This window comes from Ovis aries, chromosome 1 (genome assembly GCF_016772045.2).
Source record: "Ovis aries strain OAR_USU_Benz2616 breed Rambouillet chromosome 1, ARS-UI_Ramb_v3.0, whole genome shotgun sequence".
Lineage (NCBI taxonomy): Eukaryota > Metazoa > Chordata > Mammalia > Artiodactyla > Bovidae > Ovis > Ovis aries.
This window is the reverse complement of record NC_056054.1, coordinates 163,132,846-163,153,498: the sequence shown is the minus strand read 5'-3', so window position 1 is coordinate 163,153,498 and position 20,653 is coordinate 163,132,846. Positions and strand designations below refer to the sequence as shown.

The 20,653-nt window shown below is 41.6% G+C and overlaps 2 protein-coding genes across 6 annotated transcripts in view; one reads left to right on the top strand and one right to left on the bottom strand.

Annotated features, from left to right (window-relative positions):
* RIOX2 (ribosomal oxygenase 2) overlaps positions 1 to 583 on the top strand; it is a 32,354-nt gene extending 31,771 nt beyond the window's left edge. For all 5 annotated transcript variants that reach the window (XM_012188318.4, XM_042230537.2, XM_042230545.2 and 2 more), the window contains exon 10: positions 121 to 583. In XM_012188318.4, the coding sequence (XP_012043708.2) occupies positions 121 to 279 (159 nt within the window). In that variant the 3' untranslated portion in view covers positions 280 to 583. The remainder of the gene's footprint in view (positions 1 to 120) is intronic.
* Positions 513 to 20,653, bottom strand: part of CRYBG3 (crystallin beta-gamma domain containing 3) — a 125,047-nt gene continuing 104,906 nt past the window's right edge. The window contains exons 18-22 of the mRNA XM_004002856.6: positions 12,662 to 12,801; positions 10,026 to 10,149; positions 4,883 to 5,041; positions 3,002 to 3,161; positions 513 to 2,214 (exon numbers count right to left, since the gene is read on the bottom strand). Of these exons, the coding sequence (XP_004002905.3) occupies positions 2,126 to 2,214; positions 3,002 to 3,161; positions 4,883 to 5,041; positions 10,026 to 10,149; positions 12,662 to 12,801 (672 nt within the window). The 3' untranslated portion in view covers positions 513 to 2,125. The remainder of the gene's footprint in view (positions 2,215 to 3,001; positions 3,162 to 4,882; positions 5,042 to 10,025; positions 10,150 to 12,661; positions 12,802 to 20,653) is intronic.

The window sequence follows — 20,653 nt, the reverse complement described above, 5'->3', positions numbered from 1 at the left end:
GTTTGTAGTTTTTGTAAATAGCTTACCTGTAACAAGTCTCATTCTTATGAAGGATCTCAATAATGATGCATTGAGAATTATGGAAAATGGCACTTAAATGACTGGTTTCTCTTTTTTCAGTCTCATGGACTTCGCTTTCCTCTATCATATATGGATGCACTAAAGCAAATTTGGAACAGTTCAGCTATTTCTGTCAAGGACCTGAAGCTGACTACAGATGAGGAGAAGCAAAACCTGGTGTTATCCCTCTGGACAGAATGTTTAATCCAAGTAGTCTAGTGCCGTTGCTGCTTTACTAGTAGCATACGTATGTAAAATGCAGAGCTTTGTGTGCTGGGGACTCCTGTTGCTTTGAGCCATGGACACGATGAATGTAACTTTGCTTACCTGTGTATTTAATAAAACGAGATCTACCTCTTATAGGTGATCAGTTGGCCATTATGTACGAACAAACAGATGTACATAGAGGAAGAGCAAATTACTCAATGCCCCAGAAAGTGACAAAAGCCATATTTTGACAAGTTTATTTAATCCAGTGTGGTAGAAAAGGCACAGCTCCAATAAATGTAAATTTTAACTGTCATTACCTGGTGTTCTTTGGAAGAAATAACTTCTTTAAAGAGCCTCACTGGCTCTAAAAAAAATTTTAAACAACAATTAACATGAAGAAAATTTTTTAACTTGGTTTTTTACAGTGAAAATATACATATCATACCTTTGTGTATACACACACCCCCCCCGCCCCCCGCCATTAAAATAAAGTTACCCTAAAACAAATTTCATTAAATAACACTGCCGCATTTAATAAGAGGCACTCACATCTATGGGCAAGGGTGTTTTACAGGTGTTGTTTGAAAGATTACGAAAGAGCCTGAGATTGAAGAAAAAAATCCCCAAAAATATTTACATGGAAAGACCAAGTCTCTATAAAAAATAGTCAAAATAGTGGGTCTTGGAGTTTAAACAGTTCACTGTTACTTTACATTCTAAAGTGCATATAGATTGATATTTTTTAAAATATCACTGGAAAATTTAATCTTTCTATAGAAAAATAGAGCAGATATTTTTCAGCTTTACTGGCAAAAGTTGGGGATGAAGAGAACAGTTATCTTAGTGTAAGTTTAAAAGCAACTTAGGAGGGAAAAATGCTTGAGAATTCTTTAGTGATGGTGGTGATGCTTAGTTGAGACTAAGTCCAAGACAATATCCTACCTGATTTTGCTTGAATGAAAGCTATTTAAAATGGAAGTGAAAAACTGAGTTTCTTGTCACAGTTTGTAAAGGAAAATGGTATAGTCAAGGCTGAAATACTACTTGGTTTTAACTTAAAATTTCCCTTTACCTTAGGCAAAGGAAAATTTATTATACGTAGGTGACAGAGTCCTTCCTTATAAACACCTGAGGGTAGATCAGGTGAGGTCAGCACCAGGATAGATGTGACCCCTGGTTAGTGTTGTCATCCAAGAGAGAAAGGACAGCCACAGGCTATTTGTGCATTTTTAGTTTAAAGGATCAGGCAAAGAATAGCAACAGAAAACACTCCTGTATTTGCTGAGGTCCTTCCCTGGCATGAGTTACAAGTGTGAATACTTATGGTATTTCATATAAAAGCTTCAAGAGAGAACTTTTAATGCATATCTAATACAGTAGCTTAGCAGGTTTATTAAATATGTTTTCAGATATTATGAAAAAAGTATTCATCTTCTTAAAAGTATGACTTGACCTGTAGGACTTCACTTTCCTGTGCCTGGCACTCAACCACACACTTAGTTGTTAATAGCTAATAGAGGGTGATATAGCATCAGCAGTTTCCTGTAACTATCGGGAATAGGATTTGTGTTTGGTAGAAAGGAGAGAAAACAGACTTCAAAAAACCTGCTCACCGAAGCTGGAGATCAAGCAGGAGTAGAACCTTCCACAGAGATCATAACGCATTCTTCACAAGAACGCTGACTAGCTGGCAAGCGTATTTTGAGCTCTTCCATGGTGAAGAGCAGCCATCTTCACGGTTGGGGGAGAAGCCCATTCCGCTCAGTGGTCCCAGAGCCTAGGGTGGGCAGGTCCTTTCCACAGGGCATGAGGGCCCTCCTCCCTCCGTGCTCTCCCAGGGCCACTGTGGACTCTCTCACAATATTTCAATGTCCCATTTCTGTGTTTCTTCTCCCTCCAGGGGCTGGTTTACAATTACGTGAGTTTTGTCATAATAATTTCCTCCTAAAATAGCAATTCCAAAAGGAAAGATTAATTTGTTCACACAGGTGCTTAACAACTTCACAATTGTCAGAAGATTTTTGTTCAGCCCACTTGCTGGGGGGGTAGATTCATATGTCTTTATAAAAGCGATGGTCTGAAATGGGAAACTGAGGGTTAAACAGGTGTTATCTGTTCACCTCAAACCAGACCTCACAGGAGTGACTGAAAAGCTAAGCAGTATAATACTATATAGATGTATAAATGATGTGCCCTAAAAATGGGATTCTTAAGAACACAGTGCTCTGAGCGTGCTCTAGCTCAGTGTCACACTGCATTTTTGTTTCTGCACCAAGAGTGGCTGTGACTAAGCCAATCAAAGCAACAGCACTGAATAATATTGGTCCTGACCTTGTTGAATTCAAAAGTGAGTTTAAATGATATCTACTGTAAATTTTAAGAACCACACAATTCAGAACAGAAAGTCAGAGATGTTTCTTTAGGGACCAGATGACATGTTACGGTTGGTGATGCTTCAAATTTCAAAATGTTCTCTAAGATCACATAGCAGATGAAAATTTTACCACTGTACTGATAAGAACCTTCATAGGCTTGGTCCTTAGGCTTTTGATCCCCCTATAGCTAATTGTTTTGCTTGCTGTTTGTTAAAATGGCATACCAGCTTTTTCAAGTATAATTAAAAACATTTCCCTTATATATAAGGTCTTCTTTTACCCAGGAGGAGGTGGAGGTTTGGAATTCAAAATGAATATCCAAGGGCACAATACACTAGCTTTCGTCATAGGCCTACCTTTAACATCAAGGACCAGTTGATCACTGAGGTAGGAGCTGATGGTTCCATTTCTGTTCAGTCTCCACTTCTGCCTGAACTGCCCATGTTCGGTCCAGAGGGCGACTTTAGCTCCAGGGGTGTCTCGACCACCGATGACATCGAGACATGTGTCACTGGCCTGAAGGGTCAAGAAATACATTGGCAGTACTACATTTGCTAAAATCAGTTGGATTGAGTCCTTTTTCTTTCATGTGAGTAAATGAGACAAGCCCATCTAAAAAGAAAACAAGATCTAAAACTAAATCTAAAATTATAATCTCAGTCAACTTTTTAAGTTGTTATGGCTGAGGGAAGGCGATAGAATGGATATAAACCTACTGAATTAGAGGTACTTTTTTTTTTTTTCCTGTGATCGCTTGAATCTCAAACTGCTGCGGTTGGAAGGAATCATAATTTTCCATGGTACAGATGAGTGTCAGGAAATCACATATCATTTTAGAAATCACGTAAGTCTCAGTGTGGTGGTGGTTCAGTCACTAAGTTGTGTCCAACTCTTGAGATCCCACCTGTCTGTAGCCCACTAGGATCCTCTGTCCACGGGATTTCCCAGGCAAGAATACTGGAATGGGTTGCCATTTTCTTCTCCAGGGCATCTTCCTGACCCAGGAATTGAACCTGGGGTGGGAAGATGCCCTGGAGAAGGGGTAGGCTACCCACTGCAGTATTCTTGGGCTTTCCTTGTGGCTCAGCTGGTGAAGAATCTACCTCAATGCGGGAGACCTGGGTTTGATCCCTGGGTTGGGAAGATCCCCTGGAGAAGGGAAAGGCTACCCACTCCAGTATTCTGGCCTGGAAAATTCCATGGACCGTATATGTATAGTCCATGGGGTTGCAGAGTCGGACACGACTGAGAGACTTTCACTTTTGCATTGCAGGTGGACTGGACTGAGCCACCAGGGAAGCCTGAGGTATTTGCTTTTAAAAGAACATCCAGATCTGACAACAGATGGTTAAATAAAGATTTGTTGAATTAGAATTAAATGTTGAGTTAGTGTTAGCTTAAATATATAAGGTCGAGCTTGTTTTTCTTATAAAAACACTGGGTGATGTGCTGGATACCCAGACAATAATTATGTTTGAGTGCTTTTCATTTCTGTTGAAGCATGAGAAAAAGGTCGATAATCCACTGGTAACATAATAAAACTGGTGTCTTATTCCCCACACCATCAAACATAATAGGGATGCAGAAAAAGAAACCTGACTTTATTTTCTAAACTTCCTCCAAAAGCAGCAGCATTCTTCTGCCTTCATTATCTGTTTCAACGATGTGCTTAGTTGCTCAGTCATGTCCAGCTCTTTTTAACCACATGTACTGTAGCCTGCCAGGCTCCTCTGTCCAGGCAAGAATACTGGAGTGGGTTGCCATGCCCTCCTCCACAGGATTTTCCCAACCCAAGGATTGAACCTACATCTCCTGCATTGCAGGCAGATTCTTTCCCAGCTGAGCTACCAGGGAAGCCCATTTTGAAGATGAGAAAGGCTCAATTCAATGTGTTTGGAATCACAAAGACAGCTAAATTGATCTGGGCCACAGAGTGTAACAAACATCTCAGAAAAGCACACCATCCATTTGGGTGTGATGATTTTATCACTAGTTTTAAAAAAACCATTTAGTATGTATTAGTCTTTTTACTTTAAAACAGAATTTTTGGCTATAGAAAGTCTAGTTCGTAAGTCCATTTCAAGCTTCAGTAATATATGTCAATGTCTTGATAATCACGCAGCAGACTATTCACAGGCAGTTGCCTTAATTGTATCATGCCATTTGACTGGGGAAGATTCTGGTTTCTAAAAGACCGAAGATCAACATCAAGCTATATGATCGGTGGGGCTGGTTACCTTGGATTTAAAGAGTCCTCGACAGTAGTGCCAGATCTGAGTATTCTTCCCGTTGTACGGAGAGATGCACACAGAGGTTGCCCTGGTGTCGAACACATTTCCCGTGACTGTCAGGTACCCGTCATGGGCTCGGTTCCTTATTCTGATGTACACTGCGGGCTGTGGCAGGAGGGACAGAGCCAGTTAGAAAAATACCTTTTGAATCTGGAAATCAGCCCTTTCCAAGGAAAACTTGAAGGAAACATGTGAGAGGAAACAGAATTTAGCTTATTTATATCTGTTTCAAATTTTCCATTAAAAAACCCTTATACCATTGAGCACATACCTTCACTTGTACACTCTCTATTGTCTTTTCTGAAATACACTCTTGGGAGGGTGAAAGGTAATAGTTTCATTTATTCACATTCTGCTATGACAAGGGGCGGATGCAGAATTAGGGACTTAATGAGGTTCATGCAGTAACTACTATGTCCTTGTGGGTCTGGGGAAGGCTGGGGAGTAAGAATAAGGGCAAGGTACTACCTCCATGGATGGAATAACAATTGAGCAGGCAAGGTACAATGATAAGACACGCTGGCTTGTGCTATGATTAAGTGCCAAATGACTTCTATGGGAAGTTGTGAAAAACGCAGGTAGCTGAGGGCCCTCTAGTAAGTTTTTTGTTTCTATTTATACTTTGTTGAAATTGACCTTGATATTTCAAGGAGAGAGACCTTGCATATAGGTGGTCACTATGTAGCTACTCAAAAATTGGGTAACAAAAAATTTCATCTCTTGGGCCTGGAATATATAGGAAGTTTTCAAATAAGATACTAAGTCTAGGACCTGCCGCTAAGGATCACAGTTACTGTTTATTGAGACTTAGTCCTAAATGCTCTCAGAGTTAATGACCAGAACAACCTTTAAGAGAATACAAGGGACTTCCCTGGTGGTCCAGTGAAGACTCCACAGTTCCACTGCAGGGGGCACAGGTTTGATCCCTGGTTGGGGAACTAAGATCCTGCATGTTGCAGGGTATGTTCAAAAGTTAAAACCACCACAGGAAAAACAAAGTAAAATTATGACCTGCATTCTTACAAATAAGGGTTACACAGATATGGAAAAACCAGGTTTGCCTGTGCCAAAACCCTCCCTATTCACCCTGATGCTCTAAGGCCTGTGCAGAGATGCACTCATTACTCTGAGACGTGGGGAATAAGAGACTGATTCCAAAGCTGGCAGTGGAACAGGATGATAAAAGAACAGGGCACATGGCTGAAGCACCACAGAAACTATTCTCTCAGCCCCAGGACTTAGGCCTCCAGTCTTAATGTAGTAATACAGGACACTCAATATCCCTGTCTTGGATCAGATGCTGGCATTCCACTTAGAACCTTGTCAAATACCAGTAACACATGATGTGTTACTGAATGAAGAAGCACTTTTCAAGCTGAGAAAGGTAAGAGCTAGGCAAGTGCAACAAGGCATTATGGTAAGCCCACCAGTGAATATTCTATTTTGAAGTTTAAGATGGATCAAATGTGAGGCTAGTTGAAGTTTGGTAAATTGGTGTCATGTTTAGCCTTCCTATGGAAATAAACATTCTGGGCACTTAAATAAGCAAATAAAAGGACAGTTTTTTAAATATGGTAATGTAAAGCAGATGAAAAAGATCTCTTACTTGGTTAAGTGTTTTAACTGTTTCAAACCACTATTCCCATATTCACAGTGCAACAGTAAGGTATTTAAATTCCTGTAATTTGTAAGTCTATGAATCATATAATTCTACAAGTCTCCTACAGTTATTAATTCTGGAGGCTTCACTACGTTCTTTACAACAGTTTCCTTACCTTGTACATGTAAGAAAACAGGTGTGACCTTCACAAAGGACAGTTCCACTTATGTTAGGACCAAACATCACAGTTTTTAGTCAATTAGCTCAAGTAAGTGTCAGACTTTATTTTTCTAGGCTCCAAAATCACTGCAGATGGTGACTGCAGCCATGAAATTAAAAGACACTCCTTGGAAGAAAAGTTATGACCAACCTAGATAGCATATTAAAAAGCAGAGATATTACTTTGCCAACAAAGGTCCGTCTCATCAAGGCTATGGTTTTTCCAGTGGTCATGTATGGATGTGAGTTGGACTGTGAGGAAAGCTGAGTGCTGAAGAATTGATGCTTTTGAACTGTGGTGTTGGAGAAGATTCTTGAGAGTCCCTTGGACTGCAAGGAGATAACAACCAGTCCATCCTAAAGGAGACCAGTCCTGGGTGTTCACTGGAAGGACTGATGCTGAGGCTGAAACTCCAATGCTTTTGCCACCTCATGCGAAGAGTTGATTCATTGGCAAAGACCCTGATGCTGGGAGGGATTGGGGGCAGGAGGAGAAGGGGACGACAGAGGATGAGATGGCTGGATGGCATCACTGACTCGATGCACATGAGTTTGGGTGAACTCCAGGAGTTGGTGACGGACAGGGAGGCCTGGCATGCTGCGATTCATGGGGTTGCAAAGAGTCGAACACGACTGAGCGACTGAACTGAAGGTAATAATCATTCTTCTTAAGCACTTGTAGTCTGGCTTCTCTGTGATTATACATTAAAGCACTGATATGCATTTTAAGTGCCTTAGTGAAGCCCTCATTTCCAACCTCAGAGGATCACATTTTAATGATTCCTGAATTTCTAAACAATAATATAAGCCAAAGCAGTGCCAAGAGGCTTACCAAAAAATGGAATTATGACCCATAATACATCCATCTATGGCCAAACCACCCTGAATGCGCCTGATCTTGTCAGCTAAGCAGGGTCGGGCTTGGGGAGTGATTGGACGGAAGACTCATAATACTGTTATAGGTACCTATAGAGTTCCTCTGCTGGTTTTCAAAGCTGTGGCCTAAATAAACAAAGGGAAAATATTAAAGTATTACTTTGAAAGTAAATGTTTAGGGATAATTTCCTAATGCACAATTCAAGGATAGTAACAATGTTATTAAAAGAAACTTCCATGTAGAATCAGAGGCTACTGTTCTAGCTATCTTGAATAACAGCCAGGGACATCCTTTCCAGCAAGGGACCCCTTTCAAAAGTGAGGGAAAAATTCTCAGCATCCAACTTGGCTTCCAGAGTTTCTAACAACATGGGATTAAGTGTTACTACTAATATATCAACTAAACTGAAATCCCACTTCTGCCATGCTTTCCCCCACGGCTTTTCAGGGCAGTTCCCTATCATCCTGTGTGACAGGACTGAGGAATAAGCAAGACGCAGTGCAGGAAGATCTGTGCCAGGGAAGGGCACTGATGCTTCGTATCCCTCAGCCAGGCATCTCTGGATCCCTCCAAGGACACTGGGAATAAAAACCTTTCAAAATAAAGGTGTCACCACAGCAACATGAGCCAGATGTTGTGTCAGTCCTCACGATGATTTAACCCTCATGGTGATACTGAGGGGTAAGCTCACCAGTGACAAATCTGAGATGCCAAGAAGTGAAGTGACTCACTCAGAGTCACACTGCTTCTGAGTGGCAGAGCTAGGATCTGAACCAACAGAACTACAGTAGTGGGAATGAGCATGGTGTGCACATGTGCATGCTCGTGTGTACACACACGTGTGTGTCTATCCATTTATCCATCAAAAAAACATTTCTCTTTTGCATTCTTTTTGATAAACAGCATTCTGACAGGTGGGAGGTGACATTAAAAGACGGCTTTTAATTTGTGTTTCTCTGATGACTAGTGATGCTGAGTATATTTTTTTGTGCCTGTTGGCCAGCTGCATTTCCTTTTTGGAAAAATGTCTCTTCAGTTCTTCTGCCCAAATGCTATGGGGGATCCTCTTTCCAGTACAGTGTCCCCAGGCTAGGGTGCCCAGTGCAGGGCTCAGACCCTCACTCCTTTGGACGAACTATTCTCCAATTATTGGGTCACCCACCCAGGAGATGTGATCTGATTATATTGCAAATCTGTCTCTCCTACTCCCAGTGACTCCTTTTTTCATATCTTTAGTGGTAGAGGATCTTTTCTGGTGGGTCCCTCTTTTTCATCAATGGTTGTTCTGCAGACAGTTGTGACTTAGGTGTGCCTGTGAGAGGAGGGGAGCTCAGGGTCTTTCTAGTCCGCTACCTTGGTCCCGCTCCATTTTGCATTTTATATGACTGCTTTGAGCTGGGCATGTTTTCTCAACAAAAACGTAAGCTCCGGTAAGGCCTAAATCATGTCTACCCTTATATATCTTCTGTAATTATTTTTTGCATAGTATCAAACATTCAACTTACCCATTTATACATTCATTCCTTCACTGAAAAAACAGTCCCTGAGTGCCTACAGTATGCCAGACATTGTGACAGGCAGAAGTGCAGAGTGAGAAGCCCTTCGTGGGGCTTGTTGTAGGGCTAGAAAGTGCCCGATCCAACAAACACATCATTACACACCTCAGGCAGCGTCTTGCAGAAACAGAACCAGGTCTTTAAGGGTGTCATTTAGATTCAGAGAGAGAGAGAGTAAGAGAGACTTCCTGGAGGGCCTGACACTTCAGATGAACTTAAAGGAGGACAAGGAACTAGCCAGGCAAAGAATGAAGAAACTTCTAGACAGAGCCCGTGTGGGAAAGCACTCTGTGCTAGTGCATGGCACAGAGCCAGCATGTGAGGGGGAGACAGAGACGAGGCTGGAGAAGCCAGGGGGAGCCATTTCACACAGGCCATGCTGAAGAGATGAGACTGAACCCAAAGAACAGTGGGAAGTTTCTGCATCAAAGACTGGCAAGCAGTAGGTGTGCAATAAATACTATGTTCGTTAAATTGCCAGGATCCATCCTAAGTATTATGTAAGCGGGGTTGGGGGGAACCAAATACTTAGGAGGTGAAACTAGTGCACTCTCAGGGTTCATTTTTGTTTCCATTGTTTGCTGCGGAGCTTAGGATACTTATTTTCCCATGAAAAGACAACAAGGTCAATCAGACTTAAGACTCAAGGCTAAAACCCAATACTGACCTTAGGTACAATTTTATGATTTAGTTTTATGATCCCATCCTAATGGGATCCTCTTGTAACATAAATGGCAAACTAAATTAAATGGTCCACTGTTCAGATGCTATGGTTTATGACATTTCTACTAGGAAATTGAGCTATATTATTAGATGATATGGTTCTTTTCTCTGTACCTGCTTCACAGGACGGAGGGAACCAATGGTTTTCCATCCACTGAATGCTCTCCAATTTGGGATCTCATTAGGCTCGAGTAGGATTTGTCTTCCTAAGAAATTGGGTCCTTCATAAGCTATCCACCTATATGAGAACAGGAAAGAAAAAAATGGGATGCTTAAAGCAATCTCTTATCAAAAATACCTTTTACTATACCATACTGGGTTCATTCGTTACAACTTCTAAGTTTGTAGACTGTTATTAAGAGAAAAAATGTTGGGTATTTTCATGTTTATTTTCATTTACTTATTTTATTTGGGAGCGCCCGGTCTTAGTTGCGGCATGCGGGATATTTAGTTGTGGCACGCGACTCTCAGTTGCAGCACGTGGGATCCAGTTCCTCAACCATGGATTGAACCTGGATCCCCTGCATTGGGAGGGCAGAGTCCTGGCCGCTGGACCACCAGGGGAGTCCCAGATGTGTATTTCAGTGGAAAAACCAGAGAGGATGAGGAGAAAGCGCACTGGACTGTGGCCCAGAAGATCAGCAGGAACCTGGTTGTCTTCCTTTCAAAACAAGTTTCCCTCCAGCTCTAGAATTCTGTGTTATTTGGATAATACCAGGCTTTTCCCCCTAACATTCTAAGATTCAGACACAGACGATAATCCCTCCCTAATTACCCAGTTAAAAAATACCGGCTTCCTCTCCCGCTCTTAGGCTTGCTGTCCCACGTCCTTCAGAGCCTCTCTCCGTGGCTCTAGCAACCTCTGCAAACACACCTACTCCTACAACGTCTCCCACGAGGACTACTTAAAATTGTCCACAGAAATCCTGTCTGAACTCTTGAGACTGGCTCCTTTTCCAAATACTTCTCAGGACCCCAGGGGCCTTCCAGCTGGGCAGAGTGTCCAGGGCTTCGTGGAGTATGCCTGGAGCCTGGAGACCTATGCCACTGCACACAGTCATGCCCATTCCTGTCCACACTGGCCTTGGCTGCTTCTGCACCATGGCGTTAGGTGACAGAGGCAGGCCGGCCAACAGACTGAAAAGACCACCTGGCCCCTTGCTGTAGAGGTTTGCCAAGCCCGGCTTGAGGTGGTTATCAAGCTGGACACACAGTTATGGAAAATAAGCTAGGATCGCCAAGAGAAACTGCACTTCTCAGCAGGACCCCAGGTCATGGCACACAGTGCTTTCAGAAAGGACGCGTGAAGATGAGGTGGCTTGTTCAGACAAAGCCACAGCTCTCCACAGCCGAGATCAGGCTTGGCCAAATTACGCATGGACGAGTGAGACAGACAACCTTCCCTCCACCCCTTCCTGCTAACACAGCCTACACCGTCAGACTGGTGCACCGTCAGGATGGTATGGCCATGGGGAGGCTGGGCTGCCTCTCCCAGTCTGGTCTGCAGACTCTTTAGACAGGCAGGGAAGTCTCAATTATAAAACCGAGGTAAGGTTCTAATAAACTTGACCTCCTTATATATTAATCTAATGAATTTCACAACTGAAAAGCATTGAAGCTTGCCCCTGTTACCACCACAGATTAAAGCTGTGGGATAATATAAGGATTAAACAGAACAAAACAAAACCTATCACTGAGGGCAGCTAGTTGTGCATGAAGTGGTATTCTGGGAGCCATTTGTAGCCTAGGAAAACCTTCTGACAGCCTTCACTCTTCCTATCCCATGTACCGATTCTCTCACAAAGAATCCAGAGCCATATAACTGTTAAACTTCATTTTCAAATCAGTTTATAGTCTCGGCTTTCTCTTTCACTATCCCCAGACAATTTAACAAGGACAGTTGATTGTCACACAATTTCAAAGTCATAAGACACACAAACGGCATCCTTATATTAATGATAGAGAGCAATGTGTGTTCTTCTGGATGACTTTTGGTACCAAAACACCAAAGGTACAGGAGGAGGGGCAGGCTAGGCTGACAGCCACTCTCAGAAATGTCCTGAGATGAAGATTTTCTAGGAAGCGTGAGAGCTGCAACTTCAGGGCCCCTCACTTTCAGGCCACTTACCATTTTTGTCCTGAATAAATATGCAAGTTCATGCCTAATTTATGTACCCATCGTTTTTCATCTCTTTTCTTAGAGTCATCTTCCCAGACTGTAAAAGTGCAGGCCCCATATGACCTGCACCCACGCTGCCCAACATCCTGCATAAGCAGCGACACTGGTAGGCAGGCTGGGTCAGCCAGGACACCGAGCATGAAAATAAGTGCCCTAGAACAAAACAGCTCTAGCATAAACAAGACATCAAATCAAAACACCAAAAAGCGCTAATAGTTTTAGTCACTTGTCTTAAGCAGGTCTCTCACCTAGTTAAGGTCACTGATTCAATTAAGTTCCTTCCAAAAGGAAAGAGGGCTCAAATTGTTACAGTCCTCTGGTCCACCCACTCTAGGACCCACGCTCTGAACACATGGCAGTCCTTCTCCCAGACCACTGCCTGCTACTGCATACAGGACACAGTCCACAGTCTTCTTTTATTTGAGAGAAACTATGATTATTACATGGAGACAGAAAAGAAGTGAGAGTACCATCACACCAAGTAACAGAGGCAGTGGAGAACAGAAAGCACCTGTGCCGAGCTGACCTGCCACAGTGACTGAAGCAGGCCAGGCCCTAGCCCCATACTTACAGTCCACTTTTCACCCACACGGACTGGGTGTAGAAGTGCAGGTCCTTGTTCAGAACAGAGTTCACAGCCTCTTCTAGATGTAACTCTCTCCCCTCACAGTGTTCCAGAGCAAAAAGGCTAAGGGAGGGTTCTTCAAAAACCTAAAAGCAGAGAAAAGAGAAAGCATCACCAGAGGGTGGCTATACCTCGGTGACATCCCAGTCACAGTGCAGGGTGTCCCAGATCCACCACTTCTCAAATGCATATCGTTGATTGCTGCACCTGTTAATGATGTTATTGTCAAAGCTGCAGTGGTGAGACTAGATTCCATTAATAATGCTTATTCAATTTTTTTGAAATTAAAATTGAAATATTAGAAAAGTAGTCAATCTCACAATAAAAATAGAAACCTGTTCCAGTCACATATTAAGGTCTGAATGTGCTATGAAACAGATCATGCTTTTGGTCCTGCCAGTACTTTTAGCTGGTCACAGAATAAACACAGAATGGAACAGCACCCTCTCTTCCCAGGAGGTCACAGGTGTAATCACTGAGGATATAAGACTTCATGCTCTAGGCTCTTAAAGGTATTCCTAGGAGGGAGGAGAAAGTATTTCTAATTTAACAATAATAACAACAAAAAGCCAGAATGCACAGGGGTGGGAATGATTTTGACATTAAAAAGTACTCATTTCCCCAACCCCTCATGTCAGACAAGAACAGAATCAATTTTGCTCTTTTTCATTCATTTGTGTATACAAGATAACCATGCTAGGAGACTTTTGTGGGATGAGAAACCAAAACAAGTCAACATCCTTATGTTTGAGGCATTACTAACTAGTAGCTACACTAGGCAATGTACACTAGTACACTCCAGTGCTCTTGCCTGGAAAATCCCATGGACAGAGCACCTGGTAGGCTGCAGTCCATGGGACTGCGAAGAGTCGGACATGACTGAGCGACTTCACTTTCACTTTTCACTTTCATGCATTGGAGGAGGAAATGGCAGCCCATTCCAGTGTTCTTGCCTGGAGAATCCCAGGGATCCCACCAGGCGGTGGGCTGCCGTCTATGGAGTCGCACAGAGTCTGACATGACTGAAGCGACTTAGCAGCAGCAGCAGCTACAGCAGGAGAACTGCATAGACATCTTGAAGTAATCCAGGGTAGAAAAAGAGACGCCCCATGAAAATACCCAGTGGAAGCCCAAATTCTTTTTAGCAGAAGGCTGTAGAAATCAAGGAGGCTTCACAAACATGGTGGTGTGTGAGTTCAGTCAGTCTCAAAAGATGCCAGTGACCTGCAGAGGCCTAAGGAGAGCAGAGGAAAGGTGCTCTGTGCAGAGAAGGGGACAGAAATGCATGAGCTATGTTGGGGCATAGCAACTAAACCAATGTAGCCAAAAGACAGAGTCTGGCAGGAAACGGTGCCAGCTGCATCCACTGTTTGCTACTGTGTATCGAGCTGCCTGAGTCCCCTTGACCCTGACAGAGCAGACAGATCCACTGCCAGCTGGGAGTCCTGGAAGGTATTTGGGCAGAGGAGGAGGAACGGGCTGAGCCAACTGTAACCCGGTACATGGGAAGTAATACAATAGGCGGGAACTGGCTGTTCGGACAACAGTAAATGAACAGTCCAGCAACAGACTCTCACTACACCTGCGTAAGACCGAAATGACTTACGAAAGTATTATTCCTGGCATCCATGTTAGGAGTAGCAAAGATGGAGAATGACTTAAAAGTCCATCATGAGGGCATGGGTTATCTCTGGTGCATTCACGAAGGAATTCTATCCAACTGCACAAAACAGTGAGGAGATCGTTATGAAAGATCTCTGAGATATGTTCATTAGCAGCAAACACAAAGTGAAGAGTAATGCAGGAGAGCAGACTTCTTATGCTACAGTTTGTGTACAGAAGGGAAAATAATTTATGAACACACATGTATAATATGTGCTTTATACACATGAAAATTTTTCTTTAAAAAATCAAGTATAAAGCACCTCCATGGCTAATGTGTCAGAAAACTAGGATCTAAGAAGATAAAGGGAGGAGTGGGAGCAAAGTTCTTTACTGCAGGCCTTTGGTCCTTTCCGATTTTTGAACTATGGAAATACTTATTCAAAATTTAAATTGGTAATTATTGTGCATATGTTTGCATAGAAATGTAGTTTACGTGTATTTTCTTTAAATGGATTTCAGGAAACTTATCTGGCAACAAATGAGTGAAGAAAATAGAGTGTTAAGTATCAGGACATAGAAAGAATCTTCTAGAACAAAGAAAAAGAGCCTGACCTAAAAACAGGAGGGGGGTGTGGAAGGTCAGGATTGGTGAAGAAGGGGTGCCCAGAAAAACTACCACAGTGATAAAAGGGCCCAAGTAAGACAAACAGATGAATGAGAGAGTGAGAAAAACATGTGAGTGTGGCTGGGGGCATGGTCGACCCTTGAACGATGAGGGCTGGATCTGCATGGGTCCACTTATACAAGGATTATTTGCAATAAATATGTACTACATGATCTGAGGTTGGTTGAATCCTTGGATGTGGAAACACAGAGATGGAGGGCCAACAGTTAAGTCATATGCCAACTTTCAACTGTGTGGACAGTCAGCACCCTTAACCCCTGTATTGTCATTATCATTCAAACTGCATCAAATTCACTCTCCAGTTCAAAGGCAATCTAGGAATTCTATACCTAGAAATTTGCCTTAAGATAACAGTGCGATGATGCCAAGAGCAGACTCACTGGAAAAGACCCTGATGCTGGCAAGACTGGAGGCAAAAGGAGAAGGGGACAACAGAGGAAGAGATGCTTTGATAGCATCACTGACTCTGGACATGAATCTGAGCAAACTCTGGGAGATAGTGAAGGACAGGGGACCCTGGCCTGCTGCTGTCCATGAGGCTGCAAAGAGTCAGACACAACTTAGCAACTGAACAACAACAACAAACAGTGGAAAATTTGATGGAGGGGATCTCAAAAATTGTTTCAAAAATGATGAAGCAGGAAGATTGGGAAAATAATTGCAGAAAATGACAGAGGAGGGTATTTGTATCTATCAGTTTACTTAACTCAGTAAGGATCCTCTAAGAGACCCAATACATAAATGGGTGAGGAACACAAACCAACAGCATCAGCCAAGGATGAAACATGACTAACCAACATGGACAAATGTCCCTCTTTTTCATTAACAACAGCAGGATGTCATCATGTGGTCCCATTTATCAAAGCTCTCCTTTGAGAACATCTATTGTTTCTGAGTTTAAAGTCATGCCCTCTTTAGAGGTCTGATATATATTTACTCTCCTTTGTGTTGTGTGTTAAGTCGCTTCGGTTGTGTCCGACTCTTTGCGACCCTATGGACTATAACGCACAAGGCTCCTCTGTCCATGGAATTCTCCATGCAAAAGTACTGGAGTGGGTTGCCACTCTCTCCTCTAGTGGATCTTCCCAACCCAGGGATCGAACCCACGTCACTTATGTCTCCTGCACTGGTAGGTGGGTTCTTTACCACCAGTGCCACCTGGGAAGCCCAAGTTCAACTTGCTCTTTAAACTATTTTTATTTATATTGGTCTTAATTTATACATACACAGTCGATCTTTGAACAATATATGTTTGAATTGTGCAGATTCACTTGTATGTGGATTTTTTTTTCAGTAAATATTTTCATTTTACAGTTCTTTACATTAACTCAAGTGTAGGGGAAAGTTTGTGTTCATTAGAGGTCACGATGTATGGAATTGGAAGAAGTGGGTCTGAGTCCTGATTCTACCCAGAGTGTTTCATCTTCCTGCCCTTGGATAGAACATTTATCAAGTCCTTTGTTTTGAGGTAGAAACAGTCAAACACAGATTTTTCCACTGCTTACAGGGGGTAGGGTTGGGGAGGTGGGCATCTCTAACCCCCTGCATTTGTTCAAGGGTCAACTGTACTTAAATTTATAAATGTACTTAAAGGTTAGGGAGATTAGGAAGGCAATCATTCAGAAGTAGAAAGCACTGAAAGAAATAGAAAGAACTATTTAAAAGTCTTATTTTTCTGATACATTTTCCAAACTTGAAAATAGGAAGAATATATATATATATATATATACTACTAATAGTCTTTAAAACTGATGGTGACAGAGCAATCTGACCTTTCCAAAGAAACCACCAGAATTTAACTACAATTTGATCTCTACAAATCTCTTGGCCTCAGTCCATGCTAACTCAGAAGACAGCCAACCATTTGGGGCCAAACACTCTTCTTAGGTGTCAGCAGGAACAGAACAGGGCATTCCTGCTGGGTCAAGTCTAAGTCATGCAATGAGGCTACGGTTTCTAAAAGGAAGAAGGTGGATAAGAAAGAAAAAGAGTATTAAAACTGCATTAAAAAAAAAACCATCAGTCTATCAACTAAATACTTTAAATGATAACAGTAGTAATAATTAGCATGTGTGTGACAGCATGTGCTGGGCATCGAACACACATACAGACACACACACACATGAACTACAGATAAATGTTTGTAAATGATGGATGGAGAGGTGTATATATATATTTTCTAATTTTTTTTTAACCTAGTTTATTTGGCAACAAAATCTGACCTGAATAAGCAGAAGACTATTTATAATATTTATCCAATTTGTATAGCTATGATTATATTTTGTTACAGAAATAGAAATGTGTTTAATTATGGGGTACTGCCCAGAATATTTCTGGGGATACATGCTATCTATGAACCAATGAATCATATTATTGTTTAAAATGTGAAAAATTCCAAATTCCAAAATACATTTCTGTTAGGAACTGCAAAATCATATTCACTCCTTTAATCCATGCAACTTTCCTTTGACATGGGTACGATTATTATCCGTGCTTTGCAGATGAAGAATTAAGGCACAGGTCACACATAGGAAGTAAAAGAACTAGAAACTAGACAGAATGGCTTCAGAGGCTGTGTTCTTAACCCTTTCACTACAGTTCTAAAATGTTCTAAGTAATTTCATCATGTAGATTATTTTTGATTGGTAGGTGTGATACTATCTGAAGCAGATGACTTCATCTTGCTCAGCTGGGCAATATTTATGACCCCCCATTCTTACCTATCACAGCATTTAACAGGTGTGTCCACCACTTAGGACATTCCTGATGGTCCAGTGGTTAAGAATCTACCTGAAAATCCAGGGGATGCGGGTTCAATCCCTGGTCAGGAGACTAAGATCTCATACTCCAGGGAGCAACTAAGCCCGCACACCCCATCTATTGAGCCCTTGGGCTCCAGAGCTCGTGCACCACCACTAGGGAGCCCATGTGCCACAACTACTGAAGCCTGTGAGCTCTGGAACCGACGCACCTTGACCACTGAGCCCACGTCACAGCTAGAGTCCATGTGCCACAGCGAAAGATCCCGCACGATGCAAGGAAGAGCTCATGTGCCATGACTCATGGTAGCCAAATACATACATAAATAGCAAATAAATAAATATGAAGCTTGGAGACCCTGTGTGCAAGTACTCTGCCGGAAGGATTACATTTACATCAGCACAACTTCTATATATGTTGGATAAAATGTTTAAATCTAACTAAGCTTTGGTATTTTTCAAAACTATACAGACTTGAATATGAGCTCAAACAAATGGGGATGAAATAATTTCCCTAGTCATCAACTGCAGAAGTTTTCAAGATGGTAAAGAGAAGATATGTACCTTATATATTTTTTTTCATTCACTTTTTATCCATATAGAAAGTCTTTGAGGTAGAATAAAGTCTGTCAAATGGTCTTTTCCTAACTTTAAAGACAAAGCAAATGTTAAACTGTATTGGCTAGCTCACTGTCAATATGGAGCCAAGGCTGTAATCTTTCACTCCAGAGAGTATATAAACTGTAACTTGAAAGCACATAGTTAAAAGATTTTTTTAAATGAGCATATGTGGGGGTTAGAAGTATGGTCTGTGTAATTACACAGAATATCTCTAGTTAGAGCCTGTGTAAGACTATGGGGGGATGGGGCACACGTAGGAGAAGGGGCAAATAGAGAAAGAGAGAGAAAGAGATCTCTGACAAAAACATAACAAAAGGGAATGTCCTGTTCAAAGATCACATTTACTGGACAAAGAGGTCATCCCGGGAGTGAGAATGTGGAACTTGGCCTATTTTGTTCATCATTCCCATTTTTTATTAGAGGCTGGTACATGGCAGCTACTCAAAAAAATCTTGTGAGAAAATCTGACTTAGTGTCTTAAAGACTAAATAAAGGTGCCTTATTCCAATTTTTTAAAAAAAGAAAAGAAAATTACTTGGACATGTTAATACTGAAAACAAAGCACCTGATAAAATCTTGTCTTAATTCTCATTGTTTAGAAGGAAGAAGACATTATTCAATTTAGAAAACATTTCTGAACTACTGTTGCATGCCAGATAATTTGCCAGGTGCCTGGTATACTTCAATAAGCTCAGTCTCTGAGCTGGGAGGAAGCTCTTGAGCTCTGATCTCTAGCAGGAAGTGTCCAGAAATTCCTTTCATGGGCTACAAAGCCCTTCACATTCTCATCTCCAGAGGTCTCTGCAGCCTCTTCTGCCAGAATCACAGTTAATATCATCTCTACTGCGTTTTGGCATCTCACATCCTTATCTGCCTTAACCAGATCTTCACTCTTACAGGTATCTTCAGTTGCCAGGTCCAGTGGAATTCTTCTGTCCCATCACCTGTCTCTCCCTATCGATTATCTTCCCCTCTCTGACATTTCCACCTTTCACTTTATCCTGGCTCTTTTCCTTTGAACAATAAACATGCTTAGTTATGTACATAACAAACAAACAAACAAAAAAACCCAAAAACAAAAAACCCATAGAGACTCGTACACTGGCACTGTAGGGCTGAGTTTCAAATCACGGCTTGTATGGGAAAGGTGTTGATATTACCTCAGGATTATGCTAACTGGCTAGACTCTAAATGTAACATGTTATTTTATTTTAAAAATATCTACCCGACAACATCACTTCACCCTGGTCTTTGCCAAATGAACCATGTCTGAAACACTAAGAACTCAAGGACAGTAAGCATAATGCACTGTGCTGCACGTAGTGTGTATGGCATGTGTGTGACTGTGCGTATCATGTGCACCTCAAATGCCATTCCAGTCCAGAGAAACACCCAACAGTGTGCAAAGGGCATTTTCATCATCTGCAGTAGTGAAAAATTAATAGAGGGCTCCTAAGTCTCTAATTAGACTCTAATCCAAAATCTAAATTTGGGCTATGTAAAACAAATCGTACAAATACCTCAGTGTATCAAATTTTGATGTTGCACAGCAAATATTAATTCTCATCTATGAGCTATTATAGTACTACTGAGTGCTTTCACGTGCTAAAGCCTTCACGTGCACTAGCTCCTTTAATCCTCATTTTATTAGATAAGAAATTTGAGGCTCAGGGTGGTCAGAAACATGCCCAGGGCCACTCAGCTAACAAGCAATGGTCTGTCAGACTCCCAAACCAAACTCTTCTCCAGTGGACTATAATCCACCTCATCAAAGCCTCTTTCATTTGGCTTAGAAAATCAGTTCCATCACAAGCCTACCTTTCTAACTGGTCTTCTTCCTTTAAAAAAAAAAAAAAAAACTAAAACAAATTTCAAAAAGAATAAATAAAATTTAGATGACCATGTATCTAGCACCCAGAAATAATACATTTTACTATATTTTTATCAAACTGTATAAACAAGAAAAACATAACATGCAGAGATGAATTTTAATCTCCCTGCTCCCTAGAGGTAACCACTGTGCTGAAGCTGTCAATCTTTCTAGCGCTTATACATCCTTTGTTCTTAAATTTTATATAAATGCATCTTACTGTAATATTCATAGTAACATATGAACCTCACCTATTACATTGTATTTCCTTAAATGCTTTGCCTTAGTTTGTTTCATCCATCAATGCTGCAACAAACATCCTTATTTTTCCCTCATCCCAATCGATTCTTCTTCCAGTAGTTTTATGTAAATAACACCACTTCTCTGCCACTGACTAA